Source organism: Diorhabda sublineata, chromosome 11 (assembly GCF_026230105.1).
Source record: "Diorhabda sublineata isolate icDioSubl1.1 chromosome 11, icDioSubl1.1, whole genome shotgun sequence".
NCBI lineage: Eukaryota > Metazoa > Arthropoda > Insecta > Coleoptera > Chrysomelidae > Diorhabda > Diorhabda sublineata.
The window spans coordinates 1,372,124-1,393,298 of NC_079484.1; the positions used below are offsets into that span (position 1 = coordinate 1,372,124).

Consider the following 21,175-nt stretch of genomic DNA (forward strand, 5'->3'; position numbering starts at 1 on the left):
TGTTTCCTTTCCATCGACCCGGGAATTTTTTCTCGGTATCCCATTCGGCTCCGCGATGCAGCAGGGAAGGAAAGGGGCTTAATTGCCTTTTGAGATTTTAATCTTCTAAATATAAAAAGTTTTCCAAACGACTTTTTTTGATTATATAAAAATTAGACGTTTTTCAAATGAAAAAAATTTTTCTTCATTCAATTACTTAAATATTTTTTCGTAATAATCTCATATTTTAAATTCACGCCGTTGATATCCCTCGTATATATTAATACAAATCGATATATTATCATAAAATGCTAAGGTAGCAAAAAGAAGAAGAATAAAAGTTTTCAATAAATTTTATGAGATCCCCCCGTATTCTTCGTAACCAATAGACTCGATTTTGGTCCATATTTCGTACAATCAAAACTTTATTATGATCTATATTGACGTTAAAACTTTCCAAATTTAAGTATCAAATGTAATATTTTCAAATATCGCTTTCGTTTGAGAATCAAAAGCGCTTTTCCAAATCTACGGGATTTCCAAGTAACAACCCGAATCATAGTTGTTATTTCTATCCGCCACCCCCTCTACCCGGTTACGTTTCGTACAGTTGCACTGGTCGACTGTACTACAGCAACGTAGAATTAGAACCGACAACGCCGCAAAAAGGGGGAAGGCGATTATACCAGAGGGGAGAAACACGATACGGGATTGTCACTGCACCGCAATGGGTAAAATCAATTCAGCGAAATGAAAAATCACGCGGGGTTAGCATTTTTTTTTTTTATTCTTCTTTAATCGACACAAAATTGGTTAGTATTGGAATTTTTTTTTTTTTTCATTTAACCAACTTACTCCGAATTATTTTGGTAATCCTTATATTTTCATATTAATCCAATAATAGGTACGAAAACACTCACATATGTACGTAAATATATTCCCATGACCACAATACGAAACATAACCCTCAATATTAATTATAATATCCAAATTTAGCTACGTGGCAAATACGTGCCTGCCACGCCCTTTACGTTAAAACGCAATTTTTCCAACAAAATTAATCATATAATGTCAAATGGTAATATTTCCAACTTTTTTTTCATCATATATCCAATTATTATCGATAACACAAAAATATTCACTTCACTTATTGCTGAAATAAACCAAATAATGATCAGCAACTAGGTGTGTTATCCGTCGACGTAGCTAAAATGGCCGCGATTTGTATAGCTGCACTTCTTTTATACGTGAAAGCTGCGCATGATCTTCCCACTCTACACCGCGTCAACTTACCAAGGTTTCAAATTTATGTTACATTAATTTTGTTAGAGATGGGATAATACTTTTTATATAACGCTACCCCTAAATTTCTAATTTTTATATTTTTCTTATATATAAATTAGTTAATATATATTCAAATGTTCATAATGAATGACGTGAATCTATAAATTCTTAATTGTTATTGTCGCCACCTTTAAATATACGGTATACGCAACAGTATATAATTGAGGTTAAAAAATAATAGTAGTAAAATTTAATATCACGACAAAAAGAAAAAAAATAACTTTCGAGGTTACTATTACTATTTTTCACGTTCCGTTGTATAAGTATAGTCGTTATAATATCACTGTTATCGTCCACCTTTAATCTGTAACCGGTTTTTACCGGCGCAAATTGTAGCTCATTCCATATAGAATTTATTTAAGTCGTTCTTCCGTCTTCTTCTAACGAATTTAATGAATCTTTCAATTTAATTTGTATTTGCCACATGAATCGATTTTAATTCTAATTTAAAATTTTCGAATAAATTTTGATTATATTTATATATTAAATCGATGAAGTGTATTTTCAAAAATGACACGATTGTATAAAAAATTCCATATTTCCATTCGAGATATCGATTTATTTTTGACACTTGAATCGATTGAGGAAACGTGTATCTAAAAGATTGTTTATATTCGAAACCTTCGGTTTCGTATTTGTGAGAAATATACAGGGTTAAAGTGGAAGTTATTTGAAGCATAAATAAAATCCAAAAATTTGACGTGCTCGTATAAAAAAATCGATATTTCCGATGCCATCTGAGGTATCGATTTAATTTTGACATGAATCGATTAAGAAAACTCGTATCTAAATGACAGTATCTAATCGATTCTCATAGTTTCATATTTGTTAGAAATATACAGGGTTTGACACGATTGTATAAAAAATTCCATATTTCCATTCGAGATATCGATTTATTTTTGACACTTGAATCGATTGAGGAAACGTGTATCTAAAAGATTGTTTATATTCGAAACCTTCGGTTTCGTATTTGTGAGAAATATACAGGGTTAAAGTGGAAGTTATTTGAAGCATAAATAAAATCCAAAAATTTGACGTGCTCGTATAAAAAAATCGATATTTCCGATGCCATCTGAGGTATCGATTTAATTTTGACATGAATCGATTAAGAAAACTCGTATCTAAATGACAGTATCTAATCGATTCTCATAGTTTCATATTTGTTAGAAATATACAGGGTTAAAGTTGAAGTAATTTTTTTTTGTAAAAAAACATTATATAAATTTATAGTGCCTACAGTTTTTGTATGGCATCGTTGTAATAGAAAAAAATCGTTGATGATACAATAGAAAAAATACGAAAGCCCTTTCGTAATCGTACGAAACGAGTTGTATGACATAAAGTTATGAAAGAAAATTTGAGATTTCGATGGGTACTTTACACATTTCGTCAAATATATGTTACAAAAGGAGTTTTTTTGATACGAGGAGTTCGAAAAGTAACGAAAATTCGATTTTTATCGTTTTAATGACTATTTAATCTATTTTCCAAATACCTAGACGTCTGTCCTATAACAAAGTATTCGATATATACAATTCGTTGCAGGTATGGCCGCGTGCAAAGTGTCAAATTGTTGCCCAGGTGCACTGAGGAGAAGACGGGGGGCGAGGTCACGATGGCGTGCACGGTGGCGTTCATGGACATCAAAAGTGCGTCCAAAGCCCACAACTCGGAACTTAAGATAGACGACAGGACCCTCAACACCGAATATTATGAACCTGCCGCCATTCCGTCCTCTGCCTCGCCGCAGACCAACGCTCCCTCCCCGTATTCTACCTCCCCCGGTTCGACAAGGTTCCCCAACGGTCACGGGTAAGTTTCAATTCGAAAATATCCCAATTTAAGATTTAAAAACCGACGAAAAGTTGAGTAAATATTATTAGGAAATGGCGACGTCTCATTTTTGTTCAAAAAACTCTTTTCAGGTCCTCCGAAGATCACGGCATATCTCCGTTTTCGGACCGTTGTTTTTACGAAAGATCGTCATCGTCGCGGCTGGCCGGTGGCGTCGGCGGCGCCAATATTTCTAGCATCGGAGGTAGCGGGAGCGGCGAAGTCGGTACGGATTTCGGGGGTAACGGTCGAGGAAACGGCGGTCGAGGTAATACCAACGCGTCCGTCGCGACCGCTACCCCCGCCTCCGGTTTATACCACGGCGAAGCCGGTACCACCGGTACAGCCGGAAGATCCTCTTCCACGTCGTCGACGTCGACCGCCGCTTCGGGAGCGGGAAGCACCAGCGGAAGGAGCAGGGAACGGACGGGGAGCGGCTACAGAAACGGACCACCTTTCGCGTCCGCACCCGCCGCCACGACTACCACCTTGGAATCATCCAGGCATTCTTCGAGAACCACCGCCGTTAATAATTCTTGGGGTTACGAGGTAACCAGGTACGGAATCTTTTAACCGTTGCGTCGTACGGGGCGTCATTTTTTTTTTTTTTTTTTCTCTCCTTTTTATTTAGATACAACAGCACGGGTAATAATAATCAGACGGATACAGGGTATAGCAGCACACCATCCGAAACTAACGAGAGGCGGAATTCAGACCAAAGTTTAAAAAAGAAAACGACGACGACGACGACGACGACGACGACGACGTCTCGATCCGGATCTAGATCTCCGTCGCCTTCGGGAAGTACCAGCAGCAGATCGCCGTCTAGGTAAGTTGTCTGTCTGTCGTGTCCGGTTAACAACCCAGTCGGTTAGCCGAATTGGAAACCTCCGAACCAAACTTTTGGTGCCTTACCTTCTTCCCTCGTTTTTCCCGCCACCCCCACCGATGTTACTTGGTCAAAAGAAGTACCTTACAGAGTTGGAGCGGCGATCGAAACCATTTTTTCAGAGGTAGTGGTTTGTTCAGAGCCTCTGGAAGGAGATGAGGATTTGTTGTGGCTCCTGCTCTTACCTGATTTATTAGTAGGTATCGATGGATGTTTTTCCGTCCCCTTTTCGTTCGGATCTCTTGGGAGTCGAGAGGATGATTGTGACGGTTTTTTTTTTTTCTTTGTTTCAATTATAGATCGAGATCGAGAAGCAGCAGCAGTTCGTCGAGTTCGTCGATGTCGCGAGCGACGAGTTCGACGAGTTCGCCGAAATCGAAGAGGTTAACGACGACGTCGAGCGGCAGCGGCAGCGGCAGCGGTAGCGGTAGCGGTAGCGGCGCTTCGAATTCGAATCATCATCAACCGGTGGTGCACAGCGACGATAGGAGACCGCTCGCGATATGCGTTAAAAATTTGCCGGCGCGTTCGTCGGATACGTCGTTGAAGGACGGTCTATTCCACGAATACAAAAAGCACGGCAAAGTGACGTGGGTGAAAGTGGTCGGTAAGGATGCCGAAAGGCAGGCCATAGTGTGTTTTAAAAAACCGGAAGACGCGGAAAAAGCTTTGGAAGTGAGTTACGACAAATTGTTTTTCGGTTGCAAGATCGAAGTGGCGCCTTATCAAGGTTACGACGTCGAAGATAACGATTTGAGGCCGTACGAGGCCGAAATCGACGAGTACAATCCGAAAGCGACGAGGACATTGTTTATCGGTAATTTGGAGAAGGACGTGACGGCTTCGGATCTGAGGAAACATTTCGATCAATTCGGCGAAATAATCGAAATCGATATTAAAAAGCAAGGGGCTGTGAGTTCTTACGCGTTTTGTCAGTACTCGGATATAGTGAGTGTTGTGAAAGCGATACGTAAAATGGACGGCGAACATTTAGGTAATAATCGAATTAAATTGGGTTTCGGTAAATCGATGCCCTACAATTGCGTTTGGATCGACGGCGTTAACGAGAACGTTAACGAAAAGTACCTGAAAATTCAATTCGAACCGTTCGGCGTTATCAATAAAATACATATTGATAGAGATAAGGGGCAGGCGTTAGTGTTTTACGATCAAGTGATGAGTGCGCAAACGGCCGTTACCAAAATGCGCGGTTTCACGTTGAAAAATACGAAAATTCAAGTCGATTTCGCCAGCAGGGAATGTCAAGAATCGTTTTTCGAAAGGCTCGAAAAACAGGGCGCCATACTCGATAGGAGTATTTTCGAAGATAGAAGGGAACCGCCCCCGCCGAGGGTATTCGATACCGCTTCTTCCAGATTTCCTAGGTAAATTATTTTATTTGATTTGATTCTTTTATTTTTTTTTTTTATTTTTTTTTTTTTTTTTACTTAATTCATTTATACACTTACACTATTTACTATTCACGAACGAAACTATTCACTAAATTATTTACTATTCACGAAACTATTCACTAAATTATTTACTAAACTATTCACTAAAATATTCACTATTCGCTAAATTATTTACTAAACTATTCACTAAAATATTCACTATTCGCTAAATTATTTACTAAACTATTCACTAAATTATTTACTATTCACGAAACTATTCACTAAATTATTTACTATTCACTAAATTATTTAATAATCACTATTCATTAAATTATTTACTATTCATGAAACTATTCACTAAATTATTTACTATTCACTAAATTATTTAATAATCACTATTCATTAAATTATTTACTATTCACGAAACTATTCACTAAATTATTTAATATTCACGAAACTATTAACTAAATTATTTACTATTCACTATTCGCTAAATTATTTAATATTCACGAAACTATTCACTAAATTATTTACTATTCACTATTCGCTAAATTATTTAATATTCACGAAACTATTCACTAAATTATTTACTATTCACTATTCACTAAATTATTTAATAATCACGAAACTATTCACTAAATTATTTACTATTCACTATTCACTAGATTATTTACTAAACTATTCACTAAAATATTCACTATTCGCTAAATTATTTACTAAACTATTCACTAAATTATTTAATAATCACTATTCATTAAATTATTTACTATTCACGAAACTATTCACTAAATTATTTAATATTCACGAAACTATTAACTAAATTATTTACTATTCACTATTCGCTAAATTATTTAATATTCACGAAACTATTCACTAAATTATTTACTATTCACTATTCGCTAAATTATTTAATATTCACGAAACTATTCACTAAATTATTTACTATTCACTATTCACTAAATTATTTAATATTCACGAAACTATTCACTAAATTATTTACTATTCACTATTCACTAAATTATTTAATAATCACGAAACTATTCACTAAATTATTTACTATTCACTATTCACTAGATTATTTACTAAACTATTCACTAAAATATTCACTATTCGCTAAATTATTTACTAAACTATTCACTAAATTATTTACTATTCACTAAATTATTTAATAATCACTATTCATTAAATTATTTACTATTCACGAAACTATTCACTAAATTATTTACTATTCACTATTCGCTAAATTATTTAATATTCACGAAACTATTCACTAAATTATTTACTATTCACTATTCGCTAAATTATTTAATATTCACGAAACTATTCACTAAATTATTTACTATTCACTATTCACTAAATTATTTAATAATCACGAAACTATTCACTAAATTATTTACTATTCACTATTCACTAGATTATTTACTAAACTATTCACTAAAATATTCACTATTCGCTAAATTATTTACTAAACTATTCACTAAATTATTTACTATTCACTAAATTATTTAATAATCACTATTCATTAAATTATTTACTATTCACGAAACTATTCACTAAATTATTTAATATTCACGAAACTATTAACTAAATTATTTACTATTCACTATTCGCTAAATTATTTACTACTCACGAAACTATTCACTAAATTATTTAATATTCACGAAACTATTCACTAAATTATTTAATATTCACGAAACTATTCACTAAATTATTTACTATTCACTATTCGCTAAATTATTTAATATTCACGAAACTATTCACTAAATTATTTACTATTCACTATTCACTAGATTATTTACTAAACTATTCACTAAATTATTCACTATTCGCTAAATTATTTACTAAACTATTCACTAAATTATTTAATATTCACGAAACTATTCACTAAATTATTTAATATTCACGAAACTATTAACTAAATTATTTACTATTCACTATTCGCTAAATTATTTACTACTCACGAAACTATTCACTAAATTATTTAATATTCACGAAACTATTCACTAAATTATTTAATATTCACGAAACTATTAACTAAATTATTTACTATTCACTATTCGCTAAATTTTTTTCTATTTACTAAACTATTCACTATTGACTAAATTCTTCACTATTCACTAAATTATTTACTATTCACTATTCACAAAATCATCAACTAATCACGAAACTATTTAATATTCACTAAATTATTCGCTAAATTATTCACTATTCACTAAATTATTTAATATTCACGAAACTATTTACTATTCACTAAATTATTTACTATTCACTAAATTATCCACTATTTACTAAACTATTTAATATTCACTAAATTATTAACTATTCACTAAAATATTCACTATTCACAAAATCATCAACTAATCACGAAACTATTTAATATTCACTAAATTATTCACTATTCACTAAATTATTCGCTAAATTATTCACTATTCACTAAATTATTTAATATTCACGAAACTATTTAATATTCACTAAATTATTTACTATTCACTATTCACTAATTTATTTACTATTCACTAAACTATTTAATATTCGCTACATTATTTACTACTCACGAAACTATTCACTATTCACTAAATTATTTAATATTCACGAAACTATTTACTATTCACTAAATTATTTACTATTCACTAAATTATCCACTATTTACTAAACTATTTAATATTCACTAAATTATCAACTATTCACTAAAATATTCACTATTCACAAAATCATCAACTAATCACGAAACTATTTAATATTCACTAAATTATTCACTATTCACTAAATTATTCGCTAAATTATTCACTATTCACTAAATTATTTAATATTCACGAAACTATTTAATATTCACTAAATTATTAACTATTCACTAAAACATTCACTATTCGCTAAATTATTTACTATTCACTATTCACTAAATTATTTACTATTCACTATTCACTAATTTATTTACTATTCACTAAACTATTTAATATTCGCTACATTATTTACTACTCACGAAACTATTCACTAAATTATTCACTATTCACTAAGTTATTTACTATTCACTATTCACTAAATTATTTTCTATTCACTATTCACTAAATTATTTAATATTCACGAAACTATTCACTATACACTAAATTATTTACTATTCACTATCCACTAACTTATTTACTATTCACTATTCACTAAATTATTTAATATTCACGAAACTATTCACTATTCACTAAATTTTTCACTATTCCCTAAGTTATTTACTATTCACTATTCACTAAATTATTTTCTATTCACTATTCACTAAATTATTTAATATTCACGAAACTATTTACTATTCACTAAATTATTTACTATTCACTAAATTATCCACTATTTACTAAACTATTTAATATTCACTAAATTATTAACTATTCACTATTCACAAAATCATCAACTAATCACGAAACTATTTAATATTCACTAAATTATTCACTATTCACTAAATTATTCGCTAAATTATTCACTATTCACTAAATTATTTAATATTCACGAAACTATTTAATATTCACTAAATTATTAACTATTCACTAAAACATTCACTATTCGCTAAATTATTTACTATTCACTATTCACTAAATTATTTACTATTCACTATTCACTAATTTATTTACTATTCACTAAACTATTTAATATTCGCTACATTATTTACTACTCACGAAACTATTCACTAAATTATTCACTATTCACTAAGTTATTTACTATTCACTATTCACTAAATTATTTTCTATTCACTATTCACTAAATTATTTAATATTCACGAAACTATTCACTATACACTAAATTATTTACTATTCACTATCCACTAACTTATTTACTATTCACTATTCACTAAATTATTTAATATTCACGAAACTATTCACTATTCACTAAATTATTCACTATTCACAAAATTATTAACTATTCACTAAATTATTTTCTATTCACTAAACTATTCACTAAATTATTTACTATTTACGAAACTGTTTAATATTCGCTAAAATATTTATTATTCACTAAATTATACACCAAGTTTTGGGTTCAGTTTTTGGAAATTTGTATCAGGCGCGTCCACCAAATTATAGATTCCATCGAAGCTTTTTGAAAAAATTGAAACGTAAAATTTCAGTTGAGAATGAATTTTCAAAGTATCAGTGCGATCATGTAAATCAAACGATTTGTACTAACCGGCGTATTCGCCAAAATTTAGACATTATAACCGAACAGGACCGACTTCACGGTCCAAATAGTGGACGAGTTCGTAACCTTATTATTAACGGAAACATTCCAACAGCGGTATATAAAATATAAATATTTTTTTTTTTTTTTTTTCTAGTCGATACGATACCCCCACACGTCCTCGAACATCGTCGTACAGCAGCCGATCGAACGCTCCAACCGGTCCGGTAACGGCAGCTTTACAATCACCCGGTACACCCGGATCCGTAACGCCAAGAGGTTCGAGTTCTCGATCGCGAGCCAGATTCGCCGATTATTACGATCAAACGTTGGAATACGCCGATAGACATTTCCGCAGCTACGACGAATACAGCCAAAGTTCGACGGCTTCACATGAAGATTTATACGATCACGAATATGGATTCGTACACGACGGCGGGGACGCTCTACAAGGTAACTTGATAATTTCACCATCAGATGGCGTAATATTTTTTTAATTCTATCGAAATAAGAACAGGACCAGTTTCACGATCTACGTCAGTGGACGAGTACGTAACAGTGGAGATATACTTACATTACATCTAACCTAACCTATAAATAATAAGGTCAATTTTTCCATTTTTGTTTTATTTCCGCGTAAATACGTCAAAAAAACTGAGATTTATAAAAAAAATTGAGTATATCAATGGTACTGGATCGATTTGTATTTTGATTATCGATAAAATCACTTGTTTCCACGTATGAATTCTGGCCGTTAACGATTTTTAAGAAAAATGCGTTAACGGTCGCGTGGTTAGGTCGTTACCTTGCAGTCAAATGGTCGCGGGTTGAAAATTGAACAGAAAATGCGCGATTTTGCATTTTTATTGTTCCGCAACAACATTTTCGATTAAATTAACAACATTTTACAAATTACATATTAATTTTTGTTTGTTTTTTATACTATTTATTTACTTCTATTTCAGTTATCGATAACGTAGTGGCATTCGCCCCACCCGATATGAGAAATTTACAAAAAGAACGCGTCCATCTGCTCGAACAATTGGAAGAATGTCCCAGTTCGGGCGATGAACTGATTAGTCCAAAGAAAAGGATCAAGTTGGATCTATTGGATACGGTAATAACCAACGATGTTATTATCGAAGCCAATAGGGATCATCGGAAGGTATGTAATAATTTTTTTCGACCCCTTTCACGCCTCTACATTACAAAATAAACGAATTGTTAAATATAAAACCTCGGCTCAGCCTCGGCTCCGCCTCGGCCTCATCGATTAATACACATTTGGGCAATAATGTATTATTCCGATGAAATATTTCGTATTATTAAATAAATATCTTATTTTTTAGGTTATGGAAGTTCGGAGGCTATCTGACGTAACGTTGAAACACCATTCTCGAAGACCATCGATAGATTCGAGCAAACACGTACGTCACGACGTCGTATACGTTCCACATTCTGTTTGTAAAAGAAGAAAAACCGCTGGTAGCGATAGCGGTTCAAAAATTCACCATTACGATCATTCGGGATCGGAAAGCGTGGGAGGTTCTAGACCCGGTACGCCTTTATGCGACGAAAAACCGGAAAATTTTCAACCCAGTGAACCGAGAAGAGTACCCAGGGATAGAGAAGGACCTCTCACGTTACCGTTACCCAGATTCGCTGCGCAAATTATGAACAGAGGTATGATAATACTCGATTGTTTATTGCGACCTTGAAAATCTACCGTATCCCCTCACCGACTGATCCCAAAGTGACGGTGTCCCATCAGGAACCTTATGGAGACGTTCCTGCACGGATCTAGAACATTCCCGTAACCTCAACTAAATATTTTCCTACATTTCCGGTTCTAATTGGCGACCCCTTGGTAGTAAACAGACACTTTTGGTTCAGTCAAAAAGGTCTCGGCTCCCTTTTTATTCGAAATCTACTGTGGTATATCTATCTACCACTATTGATCTCACGTAGTGCTGTCCAGATGAACCTTCAGGGTTTCTGGAGGACAGTATCGAATGTTTTAATGTTTCTGGTCGTAATCGGTTACCCCCTGGGAACAAGAACACTTCTTGGGCAGTCAAAGGGGACCAAAACTTTGTTCTCCATAAGCCCTAGGGGTTCATCTACACCAGTTCTGGTGGTAGAAAGACGTACCAAAGAAAGTTTGTGATAGAAAGGGAGCAAGAAACCAGAAATGTTTTATTTCCCCAAGGGCGTAGGCTCCGGTTCTCTTTTCATACCGAACTTTGTTCTGGCATGTCGTTTTACCACCCATAGTACTACTTAAAGTGCTCTAGACGAATTCCTAGGATAACCACCTCGATTGTTGGAGACTTTTTGGCACCAGTCGCTTGGATATCTTGGATCAAGCAACGAGAAATTTTGTTACCAACCGCATCGATTGAATTTAGAAAGACCGACAGGAGTTTTGTTGGGTTATTGTGTCATTTTAAGGGACACGTGAAGCCGCAAGGTTAAGAAAATGATTGTGCCGCGTAGAGGACGAAATCTGTCAAAGTGCGAACCATCTTACACCTGGAAAGGTATGAACCTCTTCGACCATAACCCGAACTTTTTGGAAGGAAATTAGTCGAGTATCTCTTAGCGCCGGACCAAGAAAAGAAGACGCCAAAACCGCAGCATCAGCCATGGAGCTATAAGTCTATATTATCGATTGTAAATATTTGAAATAAAACGAGATTGAGGTTATGTTCGACAATATAAAATTCACACCGGATATATCAATACGAAATATACGGTGTTGCTAATGGTACAAATGTATCGGTGGGATTTAATTGAAATTCGTTTTTTTTTTTTTTATATTTCAGGTAGCGTCTCTGTAGCAGGTATCAAAGGTCAAAAAGACAACATCCTTTCTTCTAGTCCACCAACGGCGGTGACGAGTCCGAGAATATCGAATCCGCGTCCTCCTAGTCCCGTTCACGTTCCCCCGCCGGCGTCTCCGCCTCCACGACCGCCGAGTTTGAGTTCGAATTCCAGCGACAGCGACACGACCCCGCTTAGTCTCTCGTTGGACGAACGAATAAAATCTCTCGACGAAAAATACGAAAAATGGTCGGGATCGAGAGCGCTAAGCGCGGCGGGCGGCGACGCTCTAGCGTTATTAGACGCCAATTTGGAAAAATTTCGTCAGAGACATAAAATACTCGATTTGGATTTGAAGGAAGTCCAACCGTCCGAAATAGTTAAATCGGTAATGGCGAAACGATCCGTTTTCGACGAGGATTTAAAAAGATTAGAAAACGTCGGAGAAAAATACGAACCGAAGGATTTTTCCTTTTTTCCCAGGAGTACGTTGACGACGCAAACTTCCTTACCCGCGATACCCTTATCGGCTCCGTCCGCGTTAAAACTCACCGCTACACCGACGCAACTACCCAAAACGCCGACGCTTCTATCTCCGAGATCATCAGGTATAAAAAAAATCGTTCTTCTTCCATACAACTCCCTATTTATATATTGAATCTAAATTCTAAATTTTTTTTGTAGGTACCGGAATTCAAGCGGTTAAAGGTTTGCAGTATCCGTTTCCGACACATCCGCCGAATATAATGTCGCCGGTAGTATCGACGAATTCTACGACGACGACTACGACGACTCAATTACCGGTAGTTACGACGACGATGACGACGACGACGACGACGACGACGGTAGTAGTCGTAACTACCGCTACAACCACCGTAGCTAGTACGAGTACGTCATGTTTAGCAACGACAATTTCGCGAGGCGTTTCCCACGGTGAAAACAGACTGAAATCGTGTCCGAATACGCCGAGCGAATCGAGAACCGCTAGCAAAATAACTGTAAATAAAACTAGTGTAGTATCGACTTTATCTACCGCGAAAATTAGCGAAAAGAACACGACAACCGGCGACGGTAAAATAAATAGGGAAGGAAAAAGTGATAAAATAACGGGGCGGCGGGATTCGAGTTGCAATTCCCCGCGCGCGGACGTCAAAACGAGAAGAAATAGCGATACGAGTTCGCGCAGATCGGATTGTGATGGTGATTTGGAACACGTTCAAAAAGAACGAGCGAAAAGCGAGGAAAGAAAACGCGAACGAATCGAAAAAATCAAAATAGAAAACGAAAAATTGGAAAAGGAAAAATCGGAAAGGGAACGCGTCGAACGTGAAAAATACGAACAAGAAAAACAAGAAAAGATACGATTGGAAAAAGAGAAAATGGAAAAAGAAAGATTGGAACGCGAAAGCGAATTGGAAAAACAGAGATTGGAAAAGGAGAGGTTGGAAAAAGAGAGGCAGGAAAAGGAAAAAATGCGATCGATAGAAAAGGAGAATTCGGAGAGGTTGCAAAGGGAAAAAGAACAAGAACGAATCGATCGACAAAATAGAATAGAAAAAGAACGTAAAGAAATCGAAACGGAAAGAAGAGAGGATAAGGAGAAAAGGGACGAACAAGAACGTTTAGATAAAGAAAGGAACAAATATAAAGAGGACAATCAAGATAAAAGAAAAGACGATCACAGGCATCACAGAGAAATATCGGCAGATGCGAAACACAACGTCAAAGAAGATAAATTCGGTAACAAAGACACGAATCAAATTGGTACGCAAGATAAAAAACAATTCGATAGAGATAGCGAAAGGAGGAAAGAAAGCATAAAAGAAAATCGAGATAATAACATACACGAAAAACAACATAAAAATATAACAACGACACATTCGGATCACAACAAACATCATCGAGAAATGTCGTCGGAAACTAGACATATGTCGATAGATTTGGATAAGGCGAAAAGCCACGATAAAGATCCTTCGAAAAGAAAAGAGAGAAATAACAGTTTGCCCGCCAATATCGGTTCGAAAAGGAGATTCAGTACGAACGAAATCGTCGATAATAACGATAACGATAACAAAAAAATCAAATTAACCCATCACGATAATAAAAAATTGACGGAACGTAGAGATTCCAAAGATAGCACTCGATCGGGGGGTGACGACAAAACGAAAAATAGTAAATACAAAAATAACGTAACCACCAACAAACATAACAGTACGAAAGAATCGGAGGAAAAGAGAAAGGAGCGCGAAGAACGACACAAAAAACACAAATCGGAAAAACAGAAATCGAAAAGTAAAAGTCGAGAAAAAGAATCGAACGAACCGACGCCGCTATTAACCGATAAGGAATTTTTGAATAAATTGGAATTGAAATCGGTGGACGATAACGAAAAACATAAAAAAGAATCGAAGGAAAAACGTATGGCGTTCGAAGACAACGACAAAATGAAAAAAGAAAAACACGTCGCGGAAAAATCGATCGAGAAACATTGTAAAATCCGAGCGGAAAATGAAACGGAAAAGAAAAAACGCGACAGAATAAGAAAATTGACGAACAGTTCCGATAGCGATTCGGACGAACCGAAAAAACATTCCATATTCGATATAGTCGACGACGAACCGGCTTATATATCGATGTACGATAAAGTAAAAGCGAGAAGTTGTAAAAATATGGCTAAATTAGAAGAAGAGAAACGACAAGAAAAATTAAAAGCCAAATTCACTCAATTGAAACAGAGCAGAGCCAAACGAGAAGAAAAGAAACGATCGACGTCGTGGGACGAAGATTCCGATTCGGATCACAACGAAATTAAAATAAAAAGATGCCCCAAAATGATGTTGATAGACAGTTCCGATAACGACGACGACGACGACGACGACGACGACGACGAAGACGACGACGACGACGACGACGACGAAGACGACGACAACACAAATACCAATCGAAAATTAGATAAAAAGAAAGAAATTTATTCCGATTCCGATTCGTCGACGATTTTCAAACAACACGTCAAACAAGAAATAATCGATACGACAGACGACGACGAATCGAAAAATAAAAATTTAATATTAAAAACGACGTCGAAATCTCGAATAGCCAGCGATACTTCGGAAGACGAACGTAACAAAAAGAAACACATTTATCACGATCCAAATACCGCCGATCTAATATCTATAATACAACCTTACAATAATAGTATAACGGAAGATAAATCGATATTTAAAATGAAAGAAGAATCGATTAAATCGATTAAGAAAGAAAGAAGAAATAGCAAACATCAAGAAACGTCGTCGGAATTGAACAATTATTCGCTATTCAGCGACGTAAGTCAACCGGAAACGAAATTCAACAACAAACATTCGTTTATCGATATAACGACCGACGAAGAAAACCACGAAACTAGAAAAGAAAGATCCGAAAGACGAGAAAAGAAACACAAAAAGAAACAGAAAAAACAAAAACATTCGATGATAATCGGCGACGAAGAAGAATTATCATCGACGACGACGACGACGACGACGACGATGACGACGACGACGAAACTCGAAAATCCATCGGAATCGAACGAAACCGCCGATAAACATAAACACGAAAAGAAAAAGGATCACGGCAAAAAAGAAAAGAGACGAGATAAAAATAGGGACGGTAGAGAGAAATCGAAAAAATCGAAAAAGAGCAAAAGCGAAAATAATAAAGAATCGAAACGCGACGGCAAAATGGAAAATATATTCGGTTCGCTATCCGAAGATTCGGAAAAGGAAACGAAAAGAGAAGCGACCGCGAAAATTTTCTCGGAACAAGAACAATATAATGGCGAAACGGACGAAAATAAAATGAAAGAAAAAACCGATCGCGAACGAGAAAGAGAAGAACATAAGAGAAAAAAAGAGAAAAAGCGACGGGAAAAAGAACGCCGTTTACAAGAAGCTACCAACGAAAACAGCATGGATTACATCGATATGGGTAAACAATTAGAAGCGAATATGCTGCAAGACGAAAATTTAGAAACAAACAAAATCGCTGGCGATACATTCGAAAATATCGTCGAAAAGGCCGATTTCCCTTTCAACGAAGAATTAACCGAAAGTAAAAAAGAAGAGAGAAAGGACAACAAAGAAAAGAAGAAAAAAAGAAAAAAGAGTAAAGACGAAAAAAGTAAACAACACCACCACCACCACCACCACCACCACCATCATCATCATCATCATCACGATAAAAACAAAAAATCGACCGACGCGAAAAAATCGACGGAATCGCCGACGCGAAAAGACGACGTCGTTCATTCGTCCCAACAAGATCCGAGCCTACCGAATATACTCGAAGATCAAAATCCTTTAATAGTAACGTCGAATTCTTCTCAAGAAAATAAACGCGAAAAATTATTAACCGGTTTCGGATCCGAAATAGACGAATCCGCCGTAAAATCGATATCGGAATTCGAAATAAAAAAAGAAGAAGCGATTAATAAAGAAGACGAAGAAAAATTAGCGGCGTTAACCGAAGAAAAACCGAGAGTTGTAATATCGCAAGAAGAAACCGAAGACGCCGTCGCGGCTTTATTAGGAGAAAGCTTCGCTGTCGGTAAACAAGAAGAATTTTATACGAACGAAAATACCAATTTGGAAGAACCGACGCATTCTCTAGTCGAAGATACGAACGTACAAGACGACGAAGAAATGCGACAAGCCGTACAAAGTTTAAGCGCTACCGATTTAGACGTCAAACCGGATACGCCGCAAAGCGAAAACGATCTTCAAATCGATACGGATACCGAAGAACAAGAAGAACAAATACCGAGATTCGAAACGAAAACCGCCGAAATATCCGTAGTATTCCCGACGAAAACGCAATATTATTCCAATCACGTCGACGATCGAACAACAACAACAACAACTTCGCCCGTCGCCGCTTTAACCACTAACATCGGCAGTCCACCATCGCTAACGCCGATTAGATCTCATACAACTACGGACGTTATTAAGAATATGGAAAAAAATCCGTCGGATCAACAACAGTGTTCGGTGATATCCCAATCGCAATGGTCGTCGGATAACAAATTGGAACAATCGGTTATTAAAATCGAAAAAACTACCGTTTCCGTTCAACAAAACATCTCGCCGCCAATTATAACTAAATCTCAATGTAATCCGGGCGTATTGAAAATATCCGATACGCCTTTCCCTACGTTAACACCTCTATCAAAAACCGACCATCCGAACGTTCCGAATACTAACGAAATAACAACGAAATTCCATCAAGTACCGGTATTACAAAAACCGTCCCCCATGCCGCCGCAACTACACAATTTACCGGCGCGTTCGCCCATCCAAATAAAACAATCCCCGATTACGGAATCTTCCAGATTAATACACAACCGTATACCAATCAATTCGATTACACAACCGAAAGCGATACAACCGACAACTGTTATATTACAACAACCGAAAGTGGCTCATACTTTGGAACCGCCGCCGAAACTCGTACCGACCACAGATACCAGAACTAGAATGATATTTCCAACTTCGAACATCCCGTCGCCACAATTTTCCAATTACCCGACTAGAATGACGTTAACTACTAGTATTAGACGCCTACCGACACGGCAAGGACTATTGGTACCCGCCGCCAGACAAATCAATCCGCACGCGTTTATAGGAACTTCGTCTACGCCACAAAATTACAACATCCCCAAACCGATCGAAGATAATCCACAAACGATACACAGTCCAAATCCCGATCCGATTAGTCCGAAATCGACGGATATTCACCTACCGACCGAAACGGATTGTCCGAAACTCGCGATAAAATCTAAAATTACTGATACCGCACAAAAACTTGCGGATATACAAACGGAAATAACAACTACAAATATAATACAAACACCGACACCGAAAACAGTCGAACCGATCCCGAAATTAATAGAAGAAAGTACGCCGCGCGTAACTACGCCTATCGTTATATCTACCCCGAGTCCCGTAATAGTATCCGCCCCAATCGAACCGATAAATAAATCCGATGTGGAAAATATCGATACCGAATCACAACAAATAAAAGAAGAAATACAAATACCGATAAAATTAGCCATAGAAGCCGTAACGGAAGAACTAAATATGTCGTTGGAAAAATGTGATATTAAAAAAGAAGAAGAAGTAGTAGAAGAAGAAACAACCGCAAATATCGATACGTCGTCTACGGAAAAAGTAGTAGAAGAAGAAGAAGAAGAAGAACAACACGTAGATAATACGAAAGAAAATATAAATGATATTAAAGAAATCGATAAATTAGACGAAGAAAAAACGGAAACGGAAAGTATAGTATCGGATATTAGTAAAGAACGACCGGGTAGCGCTAAAGACGATCCGCTCGATACGAAAGAAGACAGCGATTATTGGTCGGCGAAAGAAGTGAATATCGATTCGGTTATAAAAACTTTGTGTTCGGCGGACGAATTATCGGATCATAGCAGCGAAAACGATAAAAGCGACGTATTCGACGATAATAAACCCGAAGAAAATAAAGATACGTCGATAAATAAAGAACGCGACGAGAAATTGGAAGAATTAGATTCTATCGACGAATTAAAACAAAACGTATCCGATTCGACCGAAGAATCCGCCGAAACGGAAACGGAAATTCTCGAAGAACCCAAAGAAGCGCCCATACTGCGTTCTAGTAGCAGACGCGGAGCTAGAGGGCGCGGAAGAGGCGGTAAAACCGTCGTTACCGCCGTCGAAAGAGGCGGTATACAAACTCGTCGAGGTAAATTGAAAGAATTAACGCAAACTACTTCCGTTACGTCGAAAAGAGGTCGAGCCGGAAAAATTCGTAACGAACGTAAACCGTCTAAAACCGAATCCGAATCGATTCCGACCGACGTATACGAATTCCGCGACGAACCGGACGAAACGAACAAAGAACAACGCCCCAGATTGATAATAACCATAAAATCGCCGGCCGCCATTTCGAATTCGAATAATTCGCAAACTACTGCTACGGTAAAAGAAGTAACGAAAGACGGCGCCAAAGAGATCGGTAAAGAACAAATGAAAGAAACAACGTCTCCAACGGTTATAAAACCGATCGATAATAAAGATTTCGTATCGCCATCGACGGCGAATACCAGAAAATCGAGAAGATTACAAGAAAGGGATACTTCCAAAAATACCGTCGACGAAACAATCGAAGACGTCGTCAAAAATACCGTTCAAACTCGATCTGCGTCGAATCAAAGAAGATCGGGACGACAAACGATACCCAAACCGAATAATATTTTCCTACCAGAAACGCCCAGAAAATCCCCGAGGGGAAGAAAAGGTAGAAGAGGTTCCGAAGCAACGGAAACTTCATCTTCAGAAGAAACCCCCACCAAAGACGATATTATTAAACCGACGTCATCGCCCAAAATACCGGAAAAATCTAAAGAACCGATCGAAAAATCGTCAATGAACGAAGATAAAATAACCGAACAAACATTAGAACCTCTAAAACAACAAATAATCGAATGTACCAAATCTACGGTGTTGCGACGCGTCAAAGGAGACGTTGTAACTTCGAATCCAAACGAACCGACCAGTCTCATAGATCCCGTCACCGGAGAATTAATTCCGATGCGCGAAAGCGAAGAAGGCAAATATATACCGTTACCCGGTACGAATCCACCGCCTTCGTCGTCGTCGTCCGTTCAACCGGTACTTAAAAAAGAAACGATCCCGACAAGAACACCGGAACCGGAAATTATAAAAACACAATTAAGCGTAATAACCCAACCTCAACAACAACAACAACAACAACAACAACAACAACAACAACAAGTCGTCGCAATAGTCCAACAACAAAAACCGCAAAGTTTGAAAGCTCACGTTTTACAAGCCGCTCAAACCGTAATAAACCCGACGGTAGTTCAAACGAAAACTCCAGCAGAAGTGCCTTGTTCGAGCGTCGCGATTACTTCGAAAGCGACGCCTCAGGAATTAGTAGTAACTAAACCGGTTATATCGGCACCGCCGCCGCCGCCGACGACGACGACGACGAAATCCGTAACCCCGATCGTTATAACGAAAACAATTACGCCGATTGTCGTGTCCAAACCGGTTATTCCGATCAATCAACATCTAACTATAAATACGAATATAAATATGGGAGTGCCGTCAACGGCGCACCTATCGCCAAGACCGAATAACCCGATAACCGCGTCCACGAAACCACCTCCTCTTCCCAAACAATTGGCCAAACCGACGGTTCTATCTCCGGTATTAATACAAAAACAACAACAAATCCAACACATCTTGCAATCCGGTAAACAATCGCAGGTTTCCAAAGCCCATCTAACCGCTCCGATCGTTAGCCAAGCTCAAATCGTCAACACGCAGATGGCCCACATAAAACATCAACCCGTTATGAAGCAACAAGTGATGATGACCGGCAAAGGACCCATCGTTAATAAAGCGTTGCATCAACAACAGATACTGAGCGGCGCTATACCGAGTCCGCCGTTGGGAAAATCCCAACCGCCTTTGAACAATCCCGGAAGGACGATGCAAGTACCGGCACCGGCTAAAGGAATGATGGATCCGCCGAAGGTGGAGGTTTCGATCGGCAACGTTTTATTAGGACAGCGACCCAAATTGTCGCCGCAAGGTCCGCAACGAATGATCGCTCAGACCGGTTTACCGCTTCCCGGATACGAACCCACTTTGGTAAGTCGAGATCGTTTCGATTATATATTTTCGTACGTCTACTAACTGCTTTTTTTTTTTTTTTT

At 36.9% G+C, this 21,175-nt stretch overlaps 1 protein-coding gene across 2 annotated transcripts in view; it reads left to right on the top strand.

Moving 5' to 3' along the window:
• The window catches only part of LOC130450540 (protein split ends), a 72,997-nt gene that overhangs the window by 43,446 nt on the left and 8,376 nt on the right, over positions 1-21,175 (top strand). For both annotated transcript variants that reach the window (XM_056789006.1, XM_056789007.1), the window contains exons 2-10: positions 2,869-3,135; positions 3,249-3,713; positions 3,788-3,985; positions 4,345-5,430; positions 9,749-10,044; positions 10,557-10,756; positions 10,941-11,274; positions 12,417-13,022; positions 13,099-21,110. In XM_056789006.1, coding sequence (XP_056644984.1) covers positions 2,869-3,135; positions 3,249-3,713; positions 3,788-3,985; positions 4,345-5,430; positions 9,749-10,044; positions 10,557-10,756; positions 10,941-11,274; positions 12,417-13,022; positions 13,099-21,110 — 11,464 coding nt within the window. The remainder of the gene's footprint in view (positions 1-2,868; positions 3,136-3,248; positions 3,714-3,787; positions 3,986-4,344; positions 5,431-9,748; positions 10,045-10,556; positions 10,757-10,940; positions 11,275-12,416; positions 13,023-13,098; positions 21,111-21,175) is intronic.